The following is a 21,165-nucleotide window of genomic DNA, read 5'->3' as shown; positions in this document are numbered from 1 at the left end:
ATGTAAACAAACTGAAGATAGGACTCTGAAAACTCTGAAAGCATCACAGACAGTGGGACTCGGGTGTTACACCCATTGTAGACAGTCATGACTCACAGAGTTATTTTCAGAGGATATACTTGATTTATATTATATTTAAGTGTGAAACATCACAAATAAAGACTTTAAAGAATTCATAATATCGGAAAGTACTAAAGCGTTAAAAAAGTTCCAGATCTTAAGTCATACTTTTAACACAAAGATGTTTCGAGTAAAACAGAGAGCACTGATTAAATTACACACACACACACACACACACACACACACACACACACACACACACACACACACACACACACACACACACACACACACACACACACACACACACACACACACACACACACACACACACACACACACACACACACACACACACACACACACACACACACACACACACACACACACACACACACACATTTTAGACGTTGTGTGTCTGCAACTTCTGATAATTGAAAACAAAGAAACGTTAAATATCGGGGGGGGGGGGGGGCTTTTCACTTCTATTTTGGTTGCCGTGGTAACATCACTTGATATCCCTGAAGTTTATAATTCTGGTATCGTGACACCCGGAGGAGAAACACAGAATCTGAACGGCTGGCGGAGAGAAGTGATGGAAAGTTTCTTTGGGTATAAATAGATGAATGTGTCCGCTGGCTGTGTCTTAAATCATCAGACTTAAAAGATAAGCACTAAGCCCACTGTGGGTTTGTGCGGCTCACCTCATACGAGCGGGTCTTGGCGCGGCACCAGTCCAGCAGCATCTGTTTGATGGAGTTGGCGTTGGGTACACCAAAGCTGGTGGAGCGCTGCACCTTGTTGACCTTGGCGACCGCCTGGTTTCCAGGGCTGAGAGAAAAAAAGTGAGCGTTAATATTTTACACGATCAAGACGCGCTTCCTTTTTCTTTTTCTTTCTTTGGTAGCACGAGCTCTCACCCGCCGCCCTCCTTCTCCAGCTTCTCGATCATGGCTTTGCGGGCCTGCATGGCCGAGGTTTTGGGGAGAGTCTGAGCCCTCATCAGCTCCTTACGCCTCTCCGCCTGCTTTCGCTCCACGGCGGCCAACCCTCCGCCGCCGCCGCGAGACGATGATTCATCCTCGCGATCGAAGACACTGAGGCGAAGACGTGAAGACGGTTAAAGACAAAAAAGGTTCATTTGTAAAACTTGAAAACTAAACCGTGCTGCTGGTTCACGACCTACCTGCCCACTTTTTTGGTTGTGTTGGAGGACGAGGAAGACGAGGAAGACGAGAAGCTGTATGACTTTGACTGCACGGTCCCCCCTACAAGAAGAAACACAGATGATATACAAACTATTCAACATACAGGAGGGTTACCATGATATCAGAATGTCAAACTCTGATACAACACTACTTCAAATATAACAACACTAATCACTGATTTGATACCACAGCAACAAAAATAAAAAGTCCTGGGGGCGCAAAATTGTGAGATTTCTTTTTTTGAATTATCAGTATAGGCTGTACGGTGGTACAGTGGTTAGCGAGGATGTTCCTGGTTCAAATCCCAATAGGACTTTAATTGTGGAGTTTGCATGTTCTCTTGCTGAGTATGAAAAAGTAAGTAAAGTATGACCAAAGAATTACATTTTATCAGCCCTTCATTACTTTTTGATACGAGTGATTATTTAAAAAAAAATAGATATTGTATTGTTTTAAAAGATGTAGTATCAAAGTGACAGACAAAGTAAACCTAACTTTACAGAACTGAATTAAAAGCCGACTCACTGTCTGTTTTCTGCATGTAGCTGGACTCCACGACAGTGCTGCGTGTCGATCTGCTGCCATCATCTAAACACACAGAAACACAATTTAAACTTTTCACATTATCAACAGGATCTGTTTCTTCACGACTTCTACTATTTGCTTTTACTAATGCGTCTTTTCTACATAATGAGAAGTGTTTCCCTTTAAGCTGCCAAAATACTTTTTGTGTCCTGAGATTCTAAAAGAATGTTCTTTTGTGTGTTTGTTCAAATTCAGGTGGTTAAATACGGGTTGAAGGAGGTTCAGAAATACCCTCTTATTGAAAAGTTAAATAAGTACCAGACTGAGCGAAGCGGTCTGTTTTGGTGACTTGACTGAGGCTGGAGCCGTCTGCTGACTTCTCCACCTTCCTCATCACCATCTCTCCGGCTCCGGCGCCAGAGCGGGTCTTCTGTGCTCGCTCGTCCCTCTGGTTCCTAAGGTCCTGCAGACGGGTCTCGCGCTCCTTTTCTCTTTGGTCTGTGAGAGGAGAGGAGAGGAGAGGAGAGGAGAGGAGAGGAGGAGGGGAGAGGAGAGGAGAGGAGGAGGGGAGAGGAGAGGAGAGGAGAGGAGAGGAGAGGAGGAGGGGAGAGGAGAGTGAAAAGGAGGAGAGGAGAGGCGAGTGAAAAGAAGGAGAGGAGAGGAGAGGAGAGGAGAGGAGAGGAGAGGAGAGGAGGGGAGAGGAGAGGAGAGAAGAGGGGGAGAGGAGGGGAGAGGAGAGGAGAGGAGAGGAGAGGAGAGGAGAGGAGGGGAGAGGAGGGGAGAGGAGGGGAGAGGAGAGGAGAGATGATGTCAGTGGAAAAAAAAGGAGGAGGCCAAGAGGTCCTAAACAAACTGACAGCAGCTCATCTGACAGCCACAGCGATGGATTAAAACACGTCTTCACAATTTACAGGGCGATACGTTTCAAACATTCTTTCCACAGCGGTGTTTAACTCCATCTGAACACACAAACACTTTCAGGTGGAAGGCTCAAAGAAGTTATATTTACCAGCACAATTATCACAGATCAAAGACAACAAACACACTCAAATCGTCCCCTGTGGAAGGCTGCGCAACGTTCAGTGAAGTCCAAAATAATGGTTAATCTGCAATCTTCTAAATCTAGAAGTCACCTCGGCCTGGTTCTGAGAGATTTCTTTTAGAGATTTTTTTAGCCTTCATTATTAAAGGACATTAGGACACTGGGTAGAGTAAGAAACCAGAGAGAGAGAGAGAGAGAGAGAGTGAGAGAGCGAGAGAGAGCGAGAGAGAGAGAGAGAGAGAGGAAAGACATGAGGGAAAGCAGCCGCAGGTCGGACTTGAATCCCGGCTGCCAGCTTGGAAGACGATAGCCTCTGTTCATAGGGAGTGGTTTAACCGCTAGGCCATCTGCACCCCTCTTTAAAACTTGTTTTTTTTTAGATTTATTTTGGGGCTTTTTATGCCCTAATACAGAGAAAGGCCAGTGGATAGAGTCAGAAATCAGAGAAAGAGAGAGAGCGGGGAATGACATGCGGGAAAGGAGCCACAGGTCGGATTCTAACCCGGCCGTCCATTTTGGAGGACTATGCCTCTGTACAAGGGGCTTGCAAACAAACCACTAGGCTACCGGCTTCCCCTGAACATTTTTTGAAAACTGATAAGAATGTATCCAGCTAAATTTCAAATAAATACTGGATAGGATCAAGCTGATCCATATGCAGACTTTCAAGGATGACCACAGGGGGCGCCATAATCTACACAAACCAAAAGTTCCTCACAGCTGCTTCAAATTGATGTTTGATTTTTGCAGCTGTTTGATAAAATAGTTTAAAATCCTTTATTTAGTTCTGAAAATTGTCTAAAGTAGCATCATGTCAACATTTTTATTTCATTTTCTTCCCGTCATCCAGTCTGGATCTGACCCGCTGCTCGGGACAGAATAACAGATATTTTAGATCGAAGTCATTCAAACTCTGCTGAAAAGTTTCTAAACAACATGAATAGATACAGTATGGATTAATAAGGAACAGTTTGTCACACATTTTAATACTACTGCTTATTGTTCCTCGTATCGTGCAGGCCTTCTTTACAGACTCTTCATCAACGCTGTGGTGACTGTGACACATTCCTCATTAAAACAGTATTTCATGCATAAAACAAAACTGTGAACATATCCTTCATCATCCACCACACTGACTGTAAAGCTTTAACTGTTTGGATGTTGTGTTGTGGTCTGACGATGATAGGATGGTGCACACAAACAAAGTCAAACCCAGGCAAGTCTCTGTGGTTAATTCACACTGCACACCAACCTGCCCTACCTATTTCCTCCTGAGTACATCCCAGCATGACCTCTGAGGGCAGAATGGACAGAAATAATGTGGAATTGCAAGTTTTGTTCAAAACTTTTAAACAAACGGAAAGGAAGAAAAAAAAAAAAAGGTATTTAAAAATGCTCATGTTTGATTTTGTGTCTTCCTTGTATGACTTCAGAGAGCAGCAGACGTGACATTATGAACGCAGAGGAAACAGACGGAGGATTTGTTACCTCTCTTTTTCTTGCGAAGGTCCCTCATGGCTGCACGAATCATCTTCCTCTCCTCAAAGTCTTTTGACTCGTCGAGCTGTTGGGGAGAAAGAAAAAAGGAGCCACAAAGACACACAGTGAGATGTTATTCTTTACACAAAGTCACAGTGGCAAGGCTCTGTTTGTGTATGCAGTTTCAACATAGCTTTATACAATAATACTTAATGTACCCTCCCTGAACTGCTGAGAGTAAGAAGTAACACATGAACTTTGTAACTGACCGGAGTCAGGAGAAAAAAGTGCTTTTGAAGGTAAATACTTGGATGTGAGTTACCATTTTATCGAGCAGCTCTTCGTCCTCCACCGCAGCCAGCTGTTCAGCTGTCAACTTTCCGGAGCGTTCCTCGGGTTTGGACTGGACGCTGCTGGAGCCATTGGGGATGGCGGGGGCGTGACAAGCCACTGTGACGGACGGTCCAGCTGAAAACACTGGCACAGAGGCCACAGCGGGCTCGGTCTCCATCTGCAACAGAAACACACAAAACAAATACACACAGAGCATGAGCATGAGCACACACACACACAACTGTAAAAGCATGCTTTGATACATAAATGAATGTCAGACTGCAGAGTTCAGAGGTAATATTTACGTTCATTTTAAAGGCTTTATATGCTTTATTATTTTTCACTCTTAAATATAATGCAAATCAAGTATATCCTCTGAAAATAACTCTGTGAGTCATGACTGTCTACAATGGGTGTAACACCCGAGTCCCACTGTCTGTGATGTTTTCAGAGTCCTATCTTCAGTTTGTTTGCATCGCCAGGACGGCCGGCTGACTCCTCCCCTCACGTATAAAAGTTGTTTAATTGAGGGACTAGAGAAAAGAAGAATAACATACTGTACTCACTGTTTAACTGTGTTTCTAGATCACGCTCATTTCAGGTAAATTTACATGCAGTGTGAAGATACCAGCATAATAAAGACACAACAATGCAGCACGAGTTGTAAGCCGCATATAAAGCCTTTAAGGAACCCAGTTAAGATGATTGTCTCATAAAAATCTTCTTTTTATGGCTTTATTTCCTCTTCAAATTCAGATTCTTTATTGTCCCTAAAGGGGACATTTGTTTTGCAGCAGAAGAACACAGAAGACAACACAGAGGCCAACAATATTTTGTATTCTAAGGTTGCTCCATTTCCTGTGCGGATAAAAAAAAGTTGTTTTAATTTGAAAGAGAAAAAAAAGGATCTTCTGGAACATCAAGAGTTACAATAGAAGGTAAAAAAAGACAAAGGGCCGGTACAAAGGGACATGTTTGATGTTAAGCATCCCAAGATTAGGCATTACTTACTTTTTTTTGTTTAATTAAAGTTGCCTTAGTTGGACTTGTGCATTGTAATTTAAGCGCCCTCCTAACCTGGGGCTTTTATTCTGACACTAATGAAACATAAGTAAATCTTCCTGGCATTAGGACATTATAAACACAAGAGGATTTCGTATGTTGTCACACTGCAGCCATAATAGGCCCGAGTGTGTGAATCAGGCTCCCTCTAATAATCTCTCTTCTTGTACAAAGCCTGCCCACTCACCACATCTCATCATTTCTAACATCTCCTTCCCCTTCCAGCTGTGCCAGAGAGAGCGAGAGAGAGAGAGAGTGACAGTAAGCACATGAGAGCGAGAGCAAACCCTGCCAAGTTACTGTTAGAACAGTCCATGGAGTGTGACTGATGCCCCACAGGGTCTAAATGCGACTGAGCATGTGAGCAACATGTCAGAGTGACAGGTACGGTACACCAGTGTGACCGGAACAGGAGGTAAACTGAGAGGAAACACATCGCTAACTCAGACACAGAAGGAGGAGGAGTGTTGGGAGCGAAAGTTAAGAGAGAAGAGCGTACCTAAGACGAAGTGAAGAACCATGAGGGGTGGGACGTAGACTAACTAACGATACAATACAAAGAAATACTGTATGTGGTCCACAGTAACAGCCATATTGTGACACAGCAAATCTCAGATAATTGATATATCACGACAGTCATATCATGATCCATCACTACATCTGATCAACTGAAGAATATAAAATGAACTCCTGGCCCTCCTTTAACCTCTCTTCACCGCCGTCTTCTCCTTTGGCCAATTAACTTCTGTTCACATTATCATCATTTGTGTTCTTTGCACGGCTGTCATATCATCAAAATCACTTTTTTTATTATTTTTTTTAATATATTTGGCACCAGCAATTTTATTTTTGTATCCTGAGCCAGAGCAATGATATATTGCTGTATAGATATTTTGTCCAAGTTTTTATAAGAATAGACTGAAAGTTACAGTTTAAGGTAAACCATGTCTATGTCGAATATTCTACAATTCACTTAGCAGACGCTTTTATCCAAAGCGACGTACATCAGAGAGAAAGAACAACACAAGCAAGGATCTAGAAAAAAGGGAACAATGTCAGTAAGAGCAAACGATCAGCTTTGAGTCTGATTGGACACACAGGTGCTGACAGGAAGTGACCAGAGGCAAAGCACAACATTGAGGGCAGTTCTTGAGAGCTCTAATCAGTATAGAAACCATCTTATAAGTCATCGTTATCAAACAAAAACCATCGTCATTACCATCATCATCATCAATAATATGGAGACCATCATCATTAAGTTAGCAGGTATTCATGAAAGAGCTGGGTCTTTAGCTTTTTCTTAAAGGTGCAGAGGGACTCTGCAGATCAAATATTCTTCCCAATCATGAATCCTACAGGAAAACATCAGTGAACTTTTCATATGAAGCTGAATGCCTGTGGCGGTATAAGTATGGGCTCTGGATGATGCTTTTGTTGTCACTGATTCCTTGGTACAGATTTAGCTCAAACAGCTGATCCATCCTCTCTGTGGGCCCCAGTTAGACCCGGTCTGAGTGAGGGACTGAACCCAGCACAGCCGCAGTGATCACTGGTGGTCGCTGGTTTCGAAGAATTTTCTGGCCTCGGGGACAGAACTGACTGAGAAGAACTTGACCGACGGGGAATGTTTTGATACACAACACAGCCAAACAAAGTCATTGAGCGAGTGTATGAAGGGGTGAAAGGGTAAATGGTCTGTGCTTTTATAGTGCTCTTCTAGTCTCGTGACCATTCAAAGCTTGAGATTAAACCGCCAACCTCCCGTCTGAGAGATGATGGACTCAGCCACAGAAAAGTCTCAGATAACCTTCCTTCTCCACTCATCTTTAATTCAGTGTCCTCACCAGCTGAGTCACAAAAAAAGTGCCACAAAATGCTCCTCTATAGAGTCGATTCACCTCTCCACCAGCAGGATTACAAACAGCTGACATCCGGGGGGCATAGCTAATATTGCACAAAGGCATAATAACAAATGGACAGATAAGGTCACCCTTCATTATCTCAAACATTTAGGGGAAGCCTGCCACCTTTTACTAGAACAGCTGATTGGCAGACCCAGCTGTCTTGGTAGGATTAGACATGAATATGAACTCTGGCTTGTTGAATGATTGACGTTAGTTCTGCAAACATTCAGTAACCCTTCAAAATGTCACCAGTCCACATGCATACACAGAGTTTGTTTTAAGGATTCAAGGCTCAAGATGAGGCCGAGTATCAATCTCTTAAAATCCCACTCTTGTTCTGAAGCGAGACAAGTTGAATCTTTGCATTTATTGCTCTTTTTAAAGATGCCAAATTCATGCCAAAGTAATTTTAATGGATGATATTCTCTACCAGGAAGTGAATCCACCCAACAGGGCACTTGGATGCACACACTCACACACACACTCACACACAGGAGTGCTAGCCAGGACACGATCAGAAACACATGGTGATACAGGGTTGGAATACCACCATGACAGATTGCAATGAAGTCCTCTACATAAACACAAGCTGCCAAAGCTGACTGACAGCTGAGATGGTAAAGATTTTTTTATTTTAAATGAAGTGGGTGTCAGATTAAAACAAACGGCTCAAAGCTCAAAGACGAGGGACATCGGGTCAACAAGCAGAACTTGGGTGGCTGAACTCGTCAACACTTGAACACAAGACATACCCATTTATAAAGCGGCTCATCTGCATTAAAAGGGGTCATGATCAAAGCTTTAACAGAGAGCAGTACCGGGCTGTTGGCGCAAGAGATATCCACCATCAAGGAGGGGGCAGAGAGGGAGCGGCGGGTTGCAAATGTAGGTGGGTGTTGGACGGTTGAGGGCTCCAAATTCTTCGGTTTGTCCGTCCCATTCGTTACAGAGTCTGATTCCTGGGTACATAAGAGGGGACCCTGAAGATCCCCTGATGCATCTTGAAGATTGCCAGCTTCAGTGTTCTGTGGTGCACTGGATGCAGAATCTTCGGGGGTGCAGGCGGAAGCATCTTGAGGTGTTTCGAGTGCAGGCTCGTGAGCTGTGCAGTCTGGAGGATCACTGGAAGAAGATGCAATTTCACTGGACAAAGTTGGAGGGTCATTGGTTGGAGTTTCAGCATCACATGGAGCTGAAGGGGAATTTTCCTCGCTGTCGAGTACCTGTAGACCCAAGGCTTGGCACAGGACTTCCACTTGCTTCATAAGTCTTTCCTGTTGATTCCTCAGCCTCGAGTTCTCCTCCTGCAGCCTGGCAAGAGCCTCAGCCACAGGAAGCACCTGAGCCGCTGCCTCCTCCAGACGGACATCCACCCGCTTCCCAAAGTTCTGCAGGTCACTATGGATCTCCCCCACTGCACACCGTAAAGTCAATTCAAATTTACTCTTGTTAAATGGCTCCTCTTGATCCTCTTCTTCATCTTGTGCAAGCAAATCACCGATCACTTCCTCCAGTCCAGATTCGGCACAAGTGCTGTCCGGGCTCCCCAACTCCTCTGAAGCCTGGGAGGCTGGGAGGAAGTCCAGATTCACTCCAGGCATGGCTGGACTCACTTTTGCTCAATGTTCAACTGGCTGAAGTCCTTTTAGTTAGTTATATCCACGGGACAGTCCCAAAGATGTGAGGCTGCTGGGTGTACTCACTGTCCAGCTGTCTATAGGGACCTTCCAAAACAATGCCTGTCCTTTATAACCCCCTGCAAATCTCCCCTCTTTACTGGTTAACACGCTGACAGCCAATGAGCACGCAAGGAATCCTGTTTCCCAGGCAGCAGTGGACCAACCCCCTTGTTCCCAGGTGTTGTGGACATGTCTATTTATCTCCTGCCCCACCATTATTCCACTGATCCAGTCAGTCCTGGGGCACTGGTGGAAGGCCAGAGGGGGAATGGCAACGGCAAAAATGTGAAAAACTCGCCCCTCCCTCTTTCAAACCCTCCTTTCATTTGGAGGGCTTGTCCTTCACACTTCTCTTGGCAGGCAATGAGGGTTTAGATGTGGCTCTGTGCCTGGGTCGAGTAGTCATTTGTTGCAATGTCACTCATCTACAAATTAGTCCTGAAAAACTCAGCTCGGCCCCGGCTGTAATGAGGTCAGTTGGGTTGCATGACTGTGATTCAAGAAAGATCGTCCATAAAGGGATAAAGTGTTGAGGGTTAATTTGGAGTCCTGCTGAACTTTGGGGCCAATTCTCCACAGAACTGGGAAAGGTTGTTTGCAAAGTAATAAGGTTGTCAAAATGTTTGATACTTTTGTACTTTTTTGATGCCACGTGTTTTAAAATCAAACAATCTTGTTTAATTTAATGATTGATAGAATAAAAAAAGTACAGAAGCCTAAAACACAAATTTCATGTCTTTTGACAGGTCCATTGGAGAGGAATTAAACTGTCACAAAGTCCAAGAAAACTTCAACACACACTGTCTAAAATGCACAAAACATTGGCAACATTTCTGTTTGGAAATTTCAGAAATGTTTTTGGTGTGGGAGTTTTACCCTTCCTAGGACTTCAGTTTTTCTTCCTGTGGTATCAAATCAGGTATCCAAATAATTAGATTTTCACCAGAATCATATCAAAGTTGAACTTTCTGGTATCCTGACAACACTAGGAGGGAAATCCCAGCCAACAGGCTTACTGACAAAGCAGCAGGAGCCACATGCTGCTCGAGAGGATTCTTCAAGTGCTTTTGTGTTAAATTAAGAGCTCTCCAAGAGCGTTGACAGAAATCTGTGTGTACTTCTTCTTGGCATAAGCAGCTCATGAACATCTTTGACATGCTTATCTGGAGATTTATTGGCCTGTTGTACTGTATGCATAGAAATCAAATAGTAGGGTACAAACTGTACCCATGCATGAAGGCTGGCAGGGCATTAGGTTAGACAGGACAAAGTGTAATAAAGCTTGTCAGCTCAATAACCAAAAATAATGTGCTGATGTTTTCAGGGCTGATTCCAGATGTTTTAACTTTGATATGATTGATTTAAAAGTGAACGATATTGATACCTGTTTCGATACGGCATCAAAAATAGAAGTCCTACGCGCCCAATATTTGGTTATTTATTGTTTTCAATTTCTAAATATTGCAAGAAAAAGTATTGCACACTGTCTACATTGCACAACTATAGAAGGGCAGCGCTTTTTAACGTTTTCAGTGCATTTGTTCAATCAAGACAGTGCTCTCTCTCTTTCACTTGTGGCAGCTTTGGGTTGAAATATGACTGGAGATCTGTAATTTCATTTAACCTTTGGTATTTTTTGGTACTTTTGATCAATAGAATAATAGAGGTTGTGTCACTTTAAAATATAATGCAGAGGTTTCTGTCTTCAGAGGAACCATCAAAGAGGTGAACTAAGAATCTTCTTAGGTAATGAATATCAGGAGACATCAGGGGGGGTAGAAAATTTGTTTTTTTTAAGGTTTAATCCGATAAAAACCTCTCACACCTTTTCTCCCCGGTTAGCGCTCCTCTCTACAGACCAGGCTTAAATCTGTCCCACGCCTGATGTGGTTGTGTAAGCAGCATGTGTCATGGATCAGCAGTATGATAACAATGGGGGTCTTTCTGCCTCTATGTGACAGAGAGACAACCTGTCACTGACTGAGTGTCTGTGTGTCCTGTGAGTTCACACAGCAGCACTTTGCCTGCGTGACCCAGAGCTTGGCAGTAGTCTGTGTGAGTGCAGGACAAAGAGAGAGAGCGTCCTGTCATCACCCCGGTAATAAAGCTGAGGTATTATTTATGTTTGTGTTCAAGGCTGAGCGCGGCGCTGAGCTGAGACGGGCAGGAGCAGCTGAGATCACTAAGAGCAGGAGGAGGCATCAATAATCAACGTCACCTGTCTGATACAAACTCTCATCACTGCTCTGAAATAATACAAGCATCTCCACTCAGACAAAAACTTCATCTTACTTCTTCTGTATTTAAAAAGGTCCAGCTCTCTGTCTTTCACTCTGACACCTTTACATGGTTCACTTCTCTTTGTTGAGCTTTGATTAGATTGTAATCTTTGAAACGTGCAGCTCTCCTCTCCATGTTCTGTGTATCAAGATTTTAAAGCCATTATTTATCAGTTTATTGTATTTTCTTGTTGGATGGTCTTATTTTCTCCACAACAAAACAAACTGATGTATTCTTGTCGAAAAGTCTCTTTTAAGGTCAGCTCTCTTTGTACCTTCAACCTACACCAGGAGGAAGAAAACAGGAATAGGATCAGAACTGAGCTGGGAAAAAAAACATTCAATTTGATAAGAAAGAGAGAGAGAGAGAGTAGGGAATGTCCCTTTTATTTATCCGCCTGTCCTGTAAACTAAGCACGCTTCATAATCCCGTAAAGCCATGCATGTGTTGTATTACAACGTTATGTACAAGAGGTTACCGTGCTCAGGCCCGGTTAGTCCTGGAGCAGTGTGATTGCAGGCCAGCGGGGGAATGGGGAGGGGGGACAATCGTGGTTAAGCACGGTACTCCCTCAGTGACTAGACTTTCTATTTGTGTTGCTGTGGTATCAAAAATGTAATGGTATCTTTTTTCTAACATTACATTAAAGTTTTACTTTTGTAATGATGAAAAATCGACTGTGTTGCTGCCTGTTGTAATCCTGACACTCTTGGAATCAAAAGTCTAAACTCAACAAGCTTTTCCTGGTTAGATAAATAAAAATGTTACCCTACACATCATCCACAGAAAGAGCCGATACTATCAGACACACATTTTTTATTGGATTTCAAATAAAATACCACTCGGTAATAGTGGAGGTTGTGAGTGCTGAAGTGAGACCACCAAAGAGAAGCAGAGAGACCACCCAAACAGATCAGAGTCGCACACAGGACCCATGCGGTCAATAAACAACCTTTAACAACACCAAACAGGAAGAGCTTATTAAAACTCATGCTACACTGAATATTCCCTTGATATATCTGCATTCTCCTCTTGCATTGATGAACCTACAGTACACGCTAATGTGCAAAGGGAACTTGTATAAGCTACTTTGTTATAAGTCCTTCCTCTCACATAACCTTGAACTTTGTCTTAACCGTGGAAAGTCAGAACAGGTGGTCTCTGGATCAACCTGAAACAAAGCCGCCTCCCCCCCCGGTTGATGCTAAGCGACGGCGGCTGCTGCTGTTTGTACAATCTCATTAGCCAAGTCCCTAAGGCTAAGTGTTTGTTTTGGTAAAACTTGAGTAAATCTGGCAGTGGAAGGCGAAACATGAGCTTGTTTGACTGTTGAAACAGAGAAGGACTTAGTTTTCATCACAGCAGCGGGATTTATCAATGGAGGCATTCACGTTGAGCCCATACACTGAGGCTGCAGACTGAGTCTATGCATGACACTGATCCCAAGCTGTTATGAATAACCACAGAGTGAACGGGACAGTGACAATTAACGGTTTAACTCATGAGTGACACATGAAGCAGGCAATAATTCAAGCTGTGCTGTTGGCTGGCTGCAGGAAAGAACAAAGTTCTGGGAGGTGCAGAAACACTTTTCAATAATAAAAAGCAGCTACAAACATTTCCCTACCCCCTGATTTAAAAGATATATCATGTTTAGTCATACTAAACTCATGTAAACATTACATTGAATGTGCAAAAATGGACGTAGTCACAGTGATGTCATCCATTAGTTTTCTTAAGAGTTGTTTTGAAGCCAAATAACTGAAGTCGCCATATTGGAAATGTAGACTCCACCTAGCGTCTATCTAGAGAAACAGGTAAAAAGTTGGAGCTGAGGGGGTCAACTACAAACAACTACAGGATGGCCACCTGTCAGTCAAATCAGCCACGCCCAAGCAGCAACATACAGTGTCGACAAAATAATCCAATTCAGAACACAAAAAACTGCAGTTCCTCAAGTGTCCACTTGAGGTGAGCTGCAAAAGCCGAAGAAATTGTATTTACAGCCCATGTTAAAATACCCGAATAAACTTGTTCACAGCCTGGAACAAAAGCTGTTTTGGTCTGTAGAGCTCATGTCTTTATTGTGCACACAGTACAGGGGGGATATTTTTATAGGGATCATTTATTTATAAGGGATTTGGCTGATTTGACTGACTGGCTGGTGTGTTGTAGCCGTTTGTCAGGAGGCTTAAGGCCCACCTGAGCTCCACCTGAGCTCCACCTGAGCTCCACCTCAGCTCCACCTCAGCTCCACCTCAGCTCCACCTGCATGTTGCTAGGTTTACTGAAAGTTAGTTTGAGACGGCACTTCCAATTTGGCGGCCGCCATCATTGGGCTTTAAAAGTCTGCTTCAGAAACCAATGGGGGACGTCAATGAGTACTACACCCTTGTTTTATAGAGTCTACGACCACGCCCCTAATAATGAAAAAAATCATAATTTATGTTTAACCCTTTAACTTTTTACAATCAGAAACAAGGCCCACAGTGTTTGCCAATAAAGAAAATGAGCTAAAGAGACCAAAACTGTTTGTGTACCAGGCTGTAAACATGTCTATTACTGCTGTAATAACAATGGAATAATGGGACCTAAGATTTTTCAGCTTTTGGATTTCTTTTTGTGCTATTTCTTATTGGCTTTATTTTTAAATCCTGAACGGTTGCCACTAGGTAAGCACTCACAGTGACATTACCATGTTGTAAAATGTTGTATTATGTAAACCTCATCTCTTGCAGAATCCTGGTCCATCTGCAGATTACTTGGAAAAAAAAGAACCAGCCTAACTGATGGAGACAGTCTTATCCAAACATCTTAAATCCACCTGGCAGCCCTGCAGAGTGAGTCTCCTCTCAGCCTTAATTAACCAGCTCTGTCAGCCTGTAACAGGGATTACCCCCCTCTGCTCCGGAGTTTAAATACACCGCCTTTAAGGAATAAACAGGACACGTCTCTTCTCACTCTCCATTCATGGACGAGCGAGGAGTTTAACCAAAGAGGCTAACGGGACTTTAGCAGTTCTTTCTAACCCCCCAGGTGGTCAGGACTAGACTGGAGTGGATCAGTTTGTACTCAAGTAAAGACTTACAGTATGTTGACATTCTTTAATTAAATTGGACGCTGATGATGTGCATGAAGACAGACAGACAGACAGGTGAGATTAAGGAAACATTTCCCAGATAAATCTCAGAGTGGGCATGTCCTGCCAAGAGAAAAAGGAGGAATGCCCAGAGCGCCTCCCTCCCTCTCCCTCTCTCTCTCTCTCCTTTCACATACCCTACAAGGACAGATGTGACTGGCTACCCGCTCTGTGTTTGATAAACACTGCTCTTCCCTCCTCTCCGGGCTTTTCTCACACTCTGTTTGTCTTTTAATGTCCCCGGCTCACTCGCCTCTCAGACCTTTATAGGTGATATCTGCTACAAACGGAATGGAATTGATTTGAAAAAAGGAGGTAATGAAATAGAGGATGAGAGCTGAATTAGTGTTTTTAATTGAAAGGAACAAACTCAAGCCCATTTAGGAAAAGTCGGAAAATATGGAGAAGAACAACTTAAGATAAATCTTAAATTATGTTGTGATTGAAGCGTCCCAACTGCAATAGGCAATAGGTAAAATATGGAGGTTACCCCTATGTGTGGTGTTTCTGAGGCGGCTTATGGCTTTTCCCCGCACAGAGGGAGCAAGCTGTGAGCCCAAATCCTCAGGAAATAGTTCTGGGATGGATGTTAAACAGGAGCTTTCTCGGTTTAGGCGGGATCAGTGAATCTGTGTCTGTTGGGAAGGTAAGACTCTGCAGTCCGTATCTGAAGATCAATGCCATACTTGTGGACGCGCAGAGCAGATTATTGATCAGTCATTGCTTTAATTACTTTGAAAAAAAACAACAACACACAAACCGGAGCGCGAAAAAGAAAAAACAAATTGAGATATTTTGTGTTTCATGGTCTTATTTTTACATTTCATCATATTTTTTCACGTTCTGAATGTTCCCAATGGTCAGTTATAACTTTTTAAAGCTCTCTGACTTTCTGTATGTATGAATTTTTTTTTATGAATGAACGTGCGTTTTTTTTTTGATTTGATGAACATTTCTTAAAATATCCCGTGCAAAGTTAGATTTTTACCTTGATGGAGGATCCGGAGGAGATGCTGGACGAGGAGAGCTTGAAAGGGGTCGCCCTGAGGCCGAGGGTCAACTCTAAAACACAGAAGTGAACATGAGTTATTTGCATGAAAATATCCATCAGTCAATGTGATAAAAAGTCAGTTTGTGCTCTGTCCTAAACTCTACTTTTAGGAGACTGAGAAGTGTTATCTGCCTTTTCCAGAAACACTGATATACAGGATACAGACTGCTATCCTGACTGGTCGACAGATCCTCTTCAGGAACTGGGAGAAACCCCGAGAACCTCCTTCAAAGAACATCATGAATCTCTCCTGTACCTTGATACTGTATGTGTGTGAAGATCAAGTGGATGAACGTTGGCTGTATGGATTAGGTATGAGATGGGATGTATCATTATGTTTTGATTTATTGAAAAAGCCCATATGGTAGGGCAGCTAAGACGTAGAGGGTCTGCATGTGGGTCTGGTGTTTGGAGAGGGGTGGCTCTGGGATGCCGGAGCTCACAGTCTGACCTTCCCAAAGTGTCGTGGGACTAATTGGTTCAAACACAGACAAAGGACGGTTCCCAGTTGACAGCCCTCTGGTCCTGTCCTGGCTCTGGCTGCCCATCGGTCTACATGGTTGAGTTATGGGGGGCCAACCCTTCCGGTTGAGAGACGACAACTCTGCCAACTGAGCCACAGCCCCCCCCCATTTACATATGACTGATTTGTTGATTATAAAATAAAAACTGAAAAACTGCAAGTCATAAAAAAGTAATACTAAGAACAAACTGCACACTGAAATGTGTGTTAGTGGTAGCCATAAGTCAGTTACATAAGCTGCCATAGTTTTATAAACAACGGTCCAATGACGAGGGGGAGGAAATGTAGTTTACAACACCTTTAACTTAAACAAACCTCTTCTCCTGCAGGACCACCCCCCCCCCCCTCCCCCCCATGTGCCATAAAACACAGGATTGATGCACAACAGCACCGAGTCCTTTTAAGACTCTTGGTGGGAGCTTTTAGTCGGTAATCAGAGACAGAATCCAAGGCTGCGTTAAGGCAGTAAAAGAAAACGCAGGTTCCCAAAAAAGGAGCCAAAAAGCATTAATGCAAATTCAGCTGAAAAGAGAAAGCATGTGACCTTCTCTCTGCCAGAACACATCCTCGTGCGCCGGCTTGTACGACATGTTGAAACTGTAATGGTGAAGGTCAATCTGTAACTTTTAAATAAACAGTTTGGGTTGGGAGGTCCCGGCTGCTGAAACTTAACACATCTTGTTTGACAGACTGTAACAGCAGCAGAGCAGCTTTGCTTCTGAATCCGTCTCAGATTTGTGCATTTCAGGGTTTTTTTTTTTTTTTTTTTTTGCATGTATGCAATTAATGAATCACTGCTGGGACTGTTTGTACAGTTAGGATGTGCTGTGCAGAGTGTGTAGATTACGATACAGGAACATTGTGTTTTTGAGAGACTCGTACTCTGATTGAGGAAACTCTGATTGAGGAAACTACCCTATTAATCATTTGATCATCAGGTTCAAATCAGACCTGTGGCTCCTCTATGTCATTCCCCTCACTCTCTCTCTCCCCCATTTCTGACTCTATCCACTGTCCTATCTCTCAAATAAAAAGGCATAAAAAGGCACAAAAAGCCCAACAAATTAATTAATTTTAAAAATTAAAAAAAATGTAAGTCATTGGTTGCCATGGTAACATAGAATTGATTGACCTTACAATGAGCTGCCTTATAATTGTGGATAACTTTGTGTCTGACTGTGTATAATTCACATTTTTACCCTTCATACTTTCTCCATTCAGCATTGATCGCCTCGTTTCTGGATAGATGAACTCGTTTTTAAAACATGGGAAGCATTTTTGTTTTGCCTTTGATTCTCTCTTTGTTCTGCTTTGTTGCTCATTGCAGATATCTCATGTCTTGGTTTATACTGTGGAAATGTAAAAAGCTGCATTTCTCTGTGCTAACATTGAAATTATAATATTGAGTGTGGGGGGGGGGGGGAAGTCTCCAACTGCATTCAAAGTGAAAATCTTAAACTGCTTTTTCAATCAGGACTTTGGTTTCTATGTGCGGATCTCTTCTCATGAAAAGTGTTCATCAGGTGGAAACGCAGATGACTGATTGTTGAATTAAACAAAGAGCCGAGAGACAATAAAGACTGAATGTTACAAACAAACCTCGACTGTGAGCCGGCAGGTTTATTCACTTACACTGTAACAGTGGGACTATTCAGCGTGCTCTCACACAGCCCGTTGTTGTTTTCCTCTGAGCAGATACACTCTCTGCTGACCTCACCCCCTCTTCATCGCAGCACTGCCCACTTCATAACAAACACCCTTCAGTACAGCCACGCTGTATCCCCACTCATCACTCATGTTTGTGCTTTGTCCTCTTCTCATCGTCCCACTCGTGACCGATTCTTTGGAGCCCGTCACGTCCCACAAGCGGCTGGGATTCCATTGTGATGTAAGAGTCGACAATAGCAATTTAAGATTTTGGGATGCTAATTTAAGAGTCACAACAGCAACAACACAGTGCATGGGCTGTACGTTTGCATAATTGAATCTCGTCATTTTGAGGACCAAGCGGGACATCTGAGCTGATTTTGTGACAAGCTGTGTTTTGGTATTTATCAACTAATCCCATCCTACTTTTATTGAACAGTCATACATATATCACACTTTAAGAACCTTTGCTTTGCAAATTTAAAAAAAAGACTGTTTCTTCAGCTTGAAGTAAATCACTCCTTTGCCTCCTACTGCAGCCGGCAGCAGCTTGAGGTGTTACTAATGACAAAGAAAAGTTGTCATAAATGTCAATAATTTGATACTTTCCAATACCACATGTTTTAAATTATACAATCCCTTTAATTTCAATGATAAAAAGTATTAAGAAGTAGAGTCACTTTAATATTTTTAAGAAAAAGCTGCTACAAGAGAAGAGAGCGGCACACAAACACGTTGCAATGAAGCGTTGCAAATGTTTTTGTGTAATTTAGACAGCGTGCTGGAGTTTGCTTGTAATTTTTGGTAATTTAACACAAGGAATAAAGCCCCGCTGGTAGCCCAGGACGTGTAATGTTGTTGTTGTTATTGAGACAGGTGTCAATATAGTTTAATTTACACTAGTGTATCGAAATTTAAACATCAGGTATCCTACAATCTTGTCTCTGGTGTTTTTTTTTTGCTTTTGTTGGTCATAAAGAGACATTAATATTTATTTCAGTTTTAAAACCAGTTAAAAACTCCTCATAGAAGCTTTAAAGAACTCTTTAAAGATTGACAAGGGGGAAATATTGCTGAGTTTGCACTTAAAAGCATTTTGCATTAGGAGAATAAAAAAAAAGAAGCAGGTGTTCCTGGATTTAAACTTTTAAAAATCAGCATGAGAAGAGAGAGTATTTTGAGGATTCAGGAGGGATATTCTGAGGTTGATGCTCCTACCTTGTCTCTGTCCCAGAGCATTAGTGTTGATGCGTGGGGTCATGGTGGTGATGGGTATGATGTTGCCCCTGCTGGGCGAGGCCGTGGAGGACGACGTGGTGCGCCCGTCCTTGATCTCGATGGTGAGGAAAGTCTTCATATCCGGGTCTGCCTCTCCCTGGGTGACCTGCTGTCCGGCTGCTCTCCCTGGGGTCCCGTCTTCCTTTGAGCTGCTGGAGGCGTGCACATCTTTTTCAGCCGGATGCCTCGCCCCGCCCACCGAGTTCTGCCATTGGCTGGTTGCAAACAGGGGTTTGTGAGCGACGCCTCTCGTCTGAGGCGTGGCTTGACTCTGAGATGCGGCGGCAGCGGAGGAGGTGTGAGCTGTGGAGTCCACATGCGGCCTCGCTGGCCCGGCTCCAGATGTGCTGAGGGATGCTGCTGTGTGTGTAAACAGCTCTGGAGCTCTGCTGCCGGAGGTCGTCCCGTTTCTCAGAGGAGTTTTCTTCAAAGCCGGGACGTTTGGGCTCTGGCAGGGCTCTGTGAACTTTCGCATTCGATCCCGCACGGAGTTAGTGCGGTTGAATTGTTCCACTGTCACATCTTTCTTGTCAGGTGCTGTGAAGACATAACGCAGGAGGGAAGTTTAAAAACACTCTTACACTCCCTTATCTCCTATAGCTTCTTGTTTTCATCTCCTCCTCCACATCCCCATCCCTCTTTTCCTCCCCTCTCCAGGTTTTTTGTTCCAGCCCCCTTTATTTTGCTTGACTTAACCTCCCCCATTTCACCGTCTCTCAGATCCTATTTTATGGACTTTTCAGGACATGTTTCTTCCACTCATGGATATTCTTTCACTCGGATCCTTAATGCTGTCAGATAATGTGTACAAAGCTCATGATTTGGCACAGACCCTCTGACGGAAAAAGCATTAGTGATTAGAGGAGAAGATATTCACTGAGGTCATCCTAACAAAAGGAAAAGGAGATGTGCTGCTTTGAAGGGGGAAACCACAGTTTATAGTACAGTGGACACAGCAAAGAGCACTCTCTGTTAGAAAAAGGAGAAAAGGGAAGGATATTATTACATGCTCTCTTCCCGGCTATCTGTCCTGACCCTAAATGGTCACATTAATAACTGAGGTGGTCTCCTGATGCTGGAGTCCTTACAGAGCATAGTCCTTACCAAAGATACAAACATTTTCTGCAAAATCAAGAGACTACATTCAAGACACTATGGTTTAAGAGAGAGTCATCTGTCTTTGGGCGGCAGTAGCTCAGTCTCAGGAAATTTCCACTTCCTGAGGTGCTCTTGAGCAAGGCACCGAACCCCAAAAAACTGCTCTGAAGCGCTTGCTGTGGGCAGCCCCCCTCACTCTGACACCTCTCCATTAATGCATGTCCACAGTGTGTGTGTGTGTATTTCAGCCTATGTTTGTGTAGCATGTTCATTGAACAGAGTGTAAAACTCAATTTCCCCTCACAGGATTAACAAAGGATAAATTATTATTATTATTTAATGCAGAATCTGTAGGCACTGGATCTGATTTTGGTATCAGAAGTGTGCTGGACTTCACTGGTAAACATCTAGCATCATCAATATTTGGGGTACTAGCTGTATACAGAAAAAAAAGAGCATTTTTCCCTTGGGATTAATAAAGTCATTCTGATTCTGATTCTGAAAAAAGGGGGAACATAATCTGCTGTAATGAAATCCCAGAAGAGATATCTGCATGCACTTGCAGCTTACAACCTGCTCTTGGGCATCTGGTGACAGCAGTAGCATTCTTGCTTCTCAAGTTGTTAGTGGGGCATGATACCAGGCCATATGACAGAGTAAGAAATCATACGATAAAGTAAGAAGTTTGACAATACAAAAGTATACGACTCAGCATGAAGCCAGGCCATATGACAGAGTAAGGGCGCACTCACACGAGGCCATCTTTACACGTCACCCTTAAAGTCCACTGCATTGACCAGTGAGTGCTCCAAATGATACGATCAAACAAGGCATCATAATGCACGAAAGAAGTCATC

General features: G+C 43.2%; 1 protein-coding gene across 4 annotated transcripts in view; it reads right to left on the bottom strand.

Moving 5' to 3' along the window:
• Positions 1-21,165, bottom strand: part of smtnb (smoothelin b) — a 76,694-nt gene that overhangs the window by 9,640 nt on the left and 45,889 nt on the right. For 2 of the 4 annotated variants that reach the window (XM_065951652.1, XM_065951653.1), the window contains exons 9-18: positions 19,151-19,747; positions 15,700-15,773; positions 4,637-4,825; positions 4,324-4,399; positions 4,097-4,129; positions 2,112-2,291; positions 1,794-1,856; positions 1,247-1,328; positions 981-1,157; positions 765-891 (exon numbers count right to left, since the gene is read on the bottom strand). In XM_065951652.1, coding sequence (XP_065807724.1) covers positions 765-891; positions 981-1,157; positions 1,247-1,328; positions 1,794-1,856; positions 2,112-2,291; positions 4,097-4,129; positions 4,324-4,399; positions 4,637-4,825; positions 15,700-15,773; positions 19,151-19,747 — 1,598 coding nt within the window. The remainder of the gene's footprint in view (positions 1-764; positions 892-980; positions 1,158-1,246; positions 1,329-1,793; positions 1,857-2,111; positions 2,292-4,096; positions 4,130-4,323; positions 4,400-4,636; positions 4,826-15,699; positions 15,774-19,150; positions 19,748-21,165) is intronic. The other 2 variants (XM_065951654.1, XM_065951655.1) reach the window with 1 other exon arrangement.

Source organism: Labrus bergylta, chromosome 2 (assembly GCF_963930695.1).
Source record: "Labrus bergylta chromosome 2, fLabBer1.1, whole genome shotgun sequence".
NCBI classification, from domain to species: Eukaryota; Metazoa; Chordata; class Actinopteri; order Labriformes; family Labridae; genus Labrus; species Labrus bergylta.
Note: the sequence above shows the minus strand (reverse complement) of the source record. Positions and strands in the feature narration are given on the sequence as shown.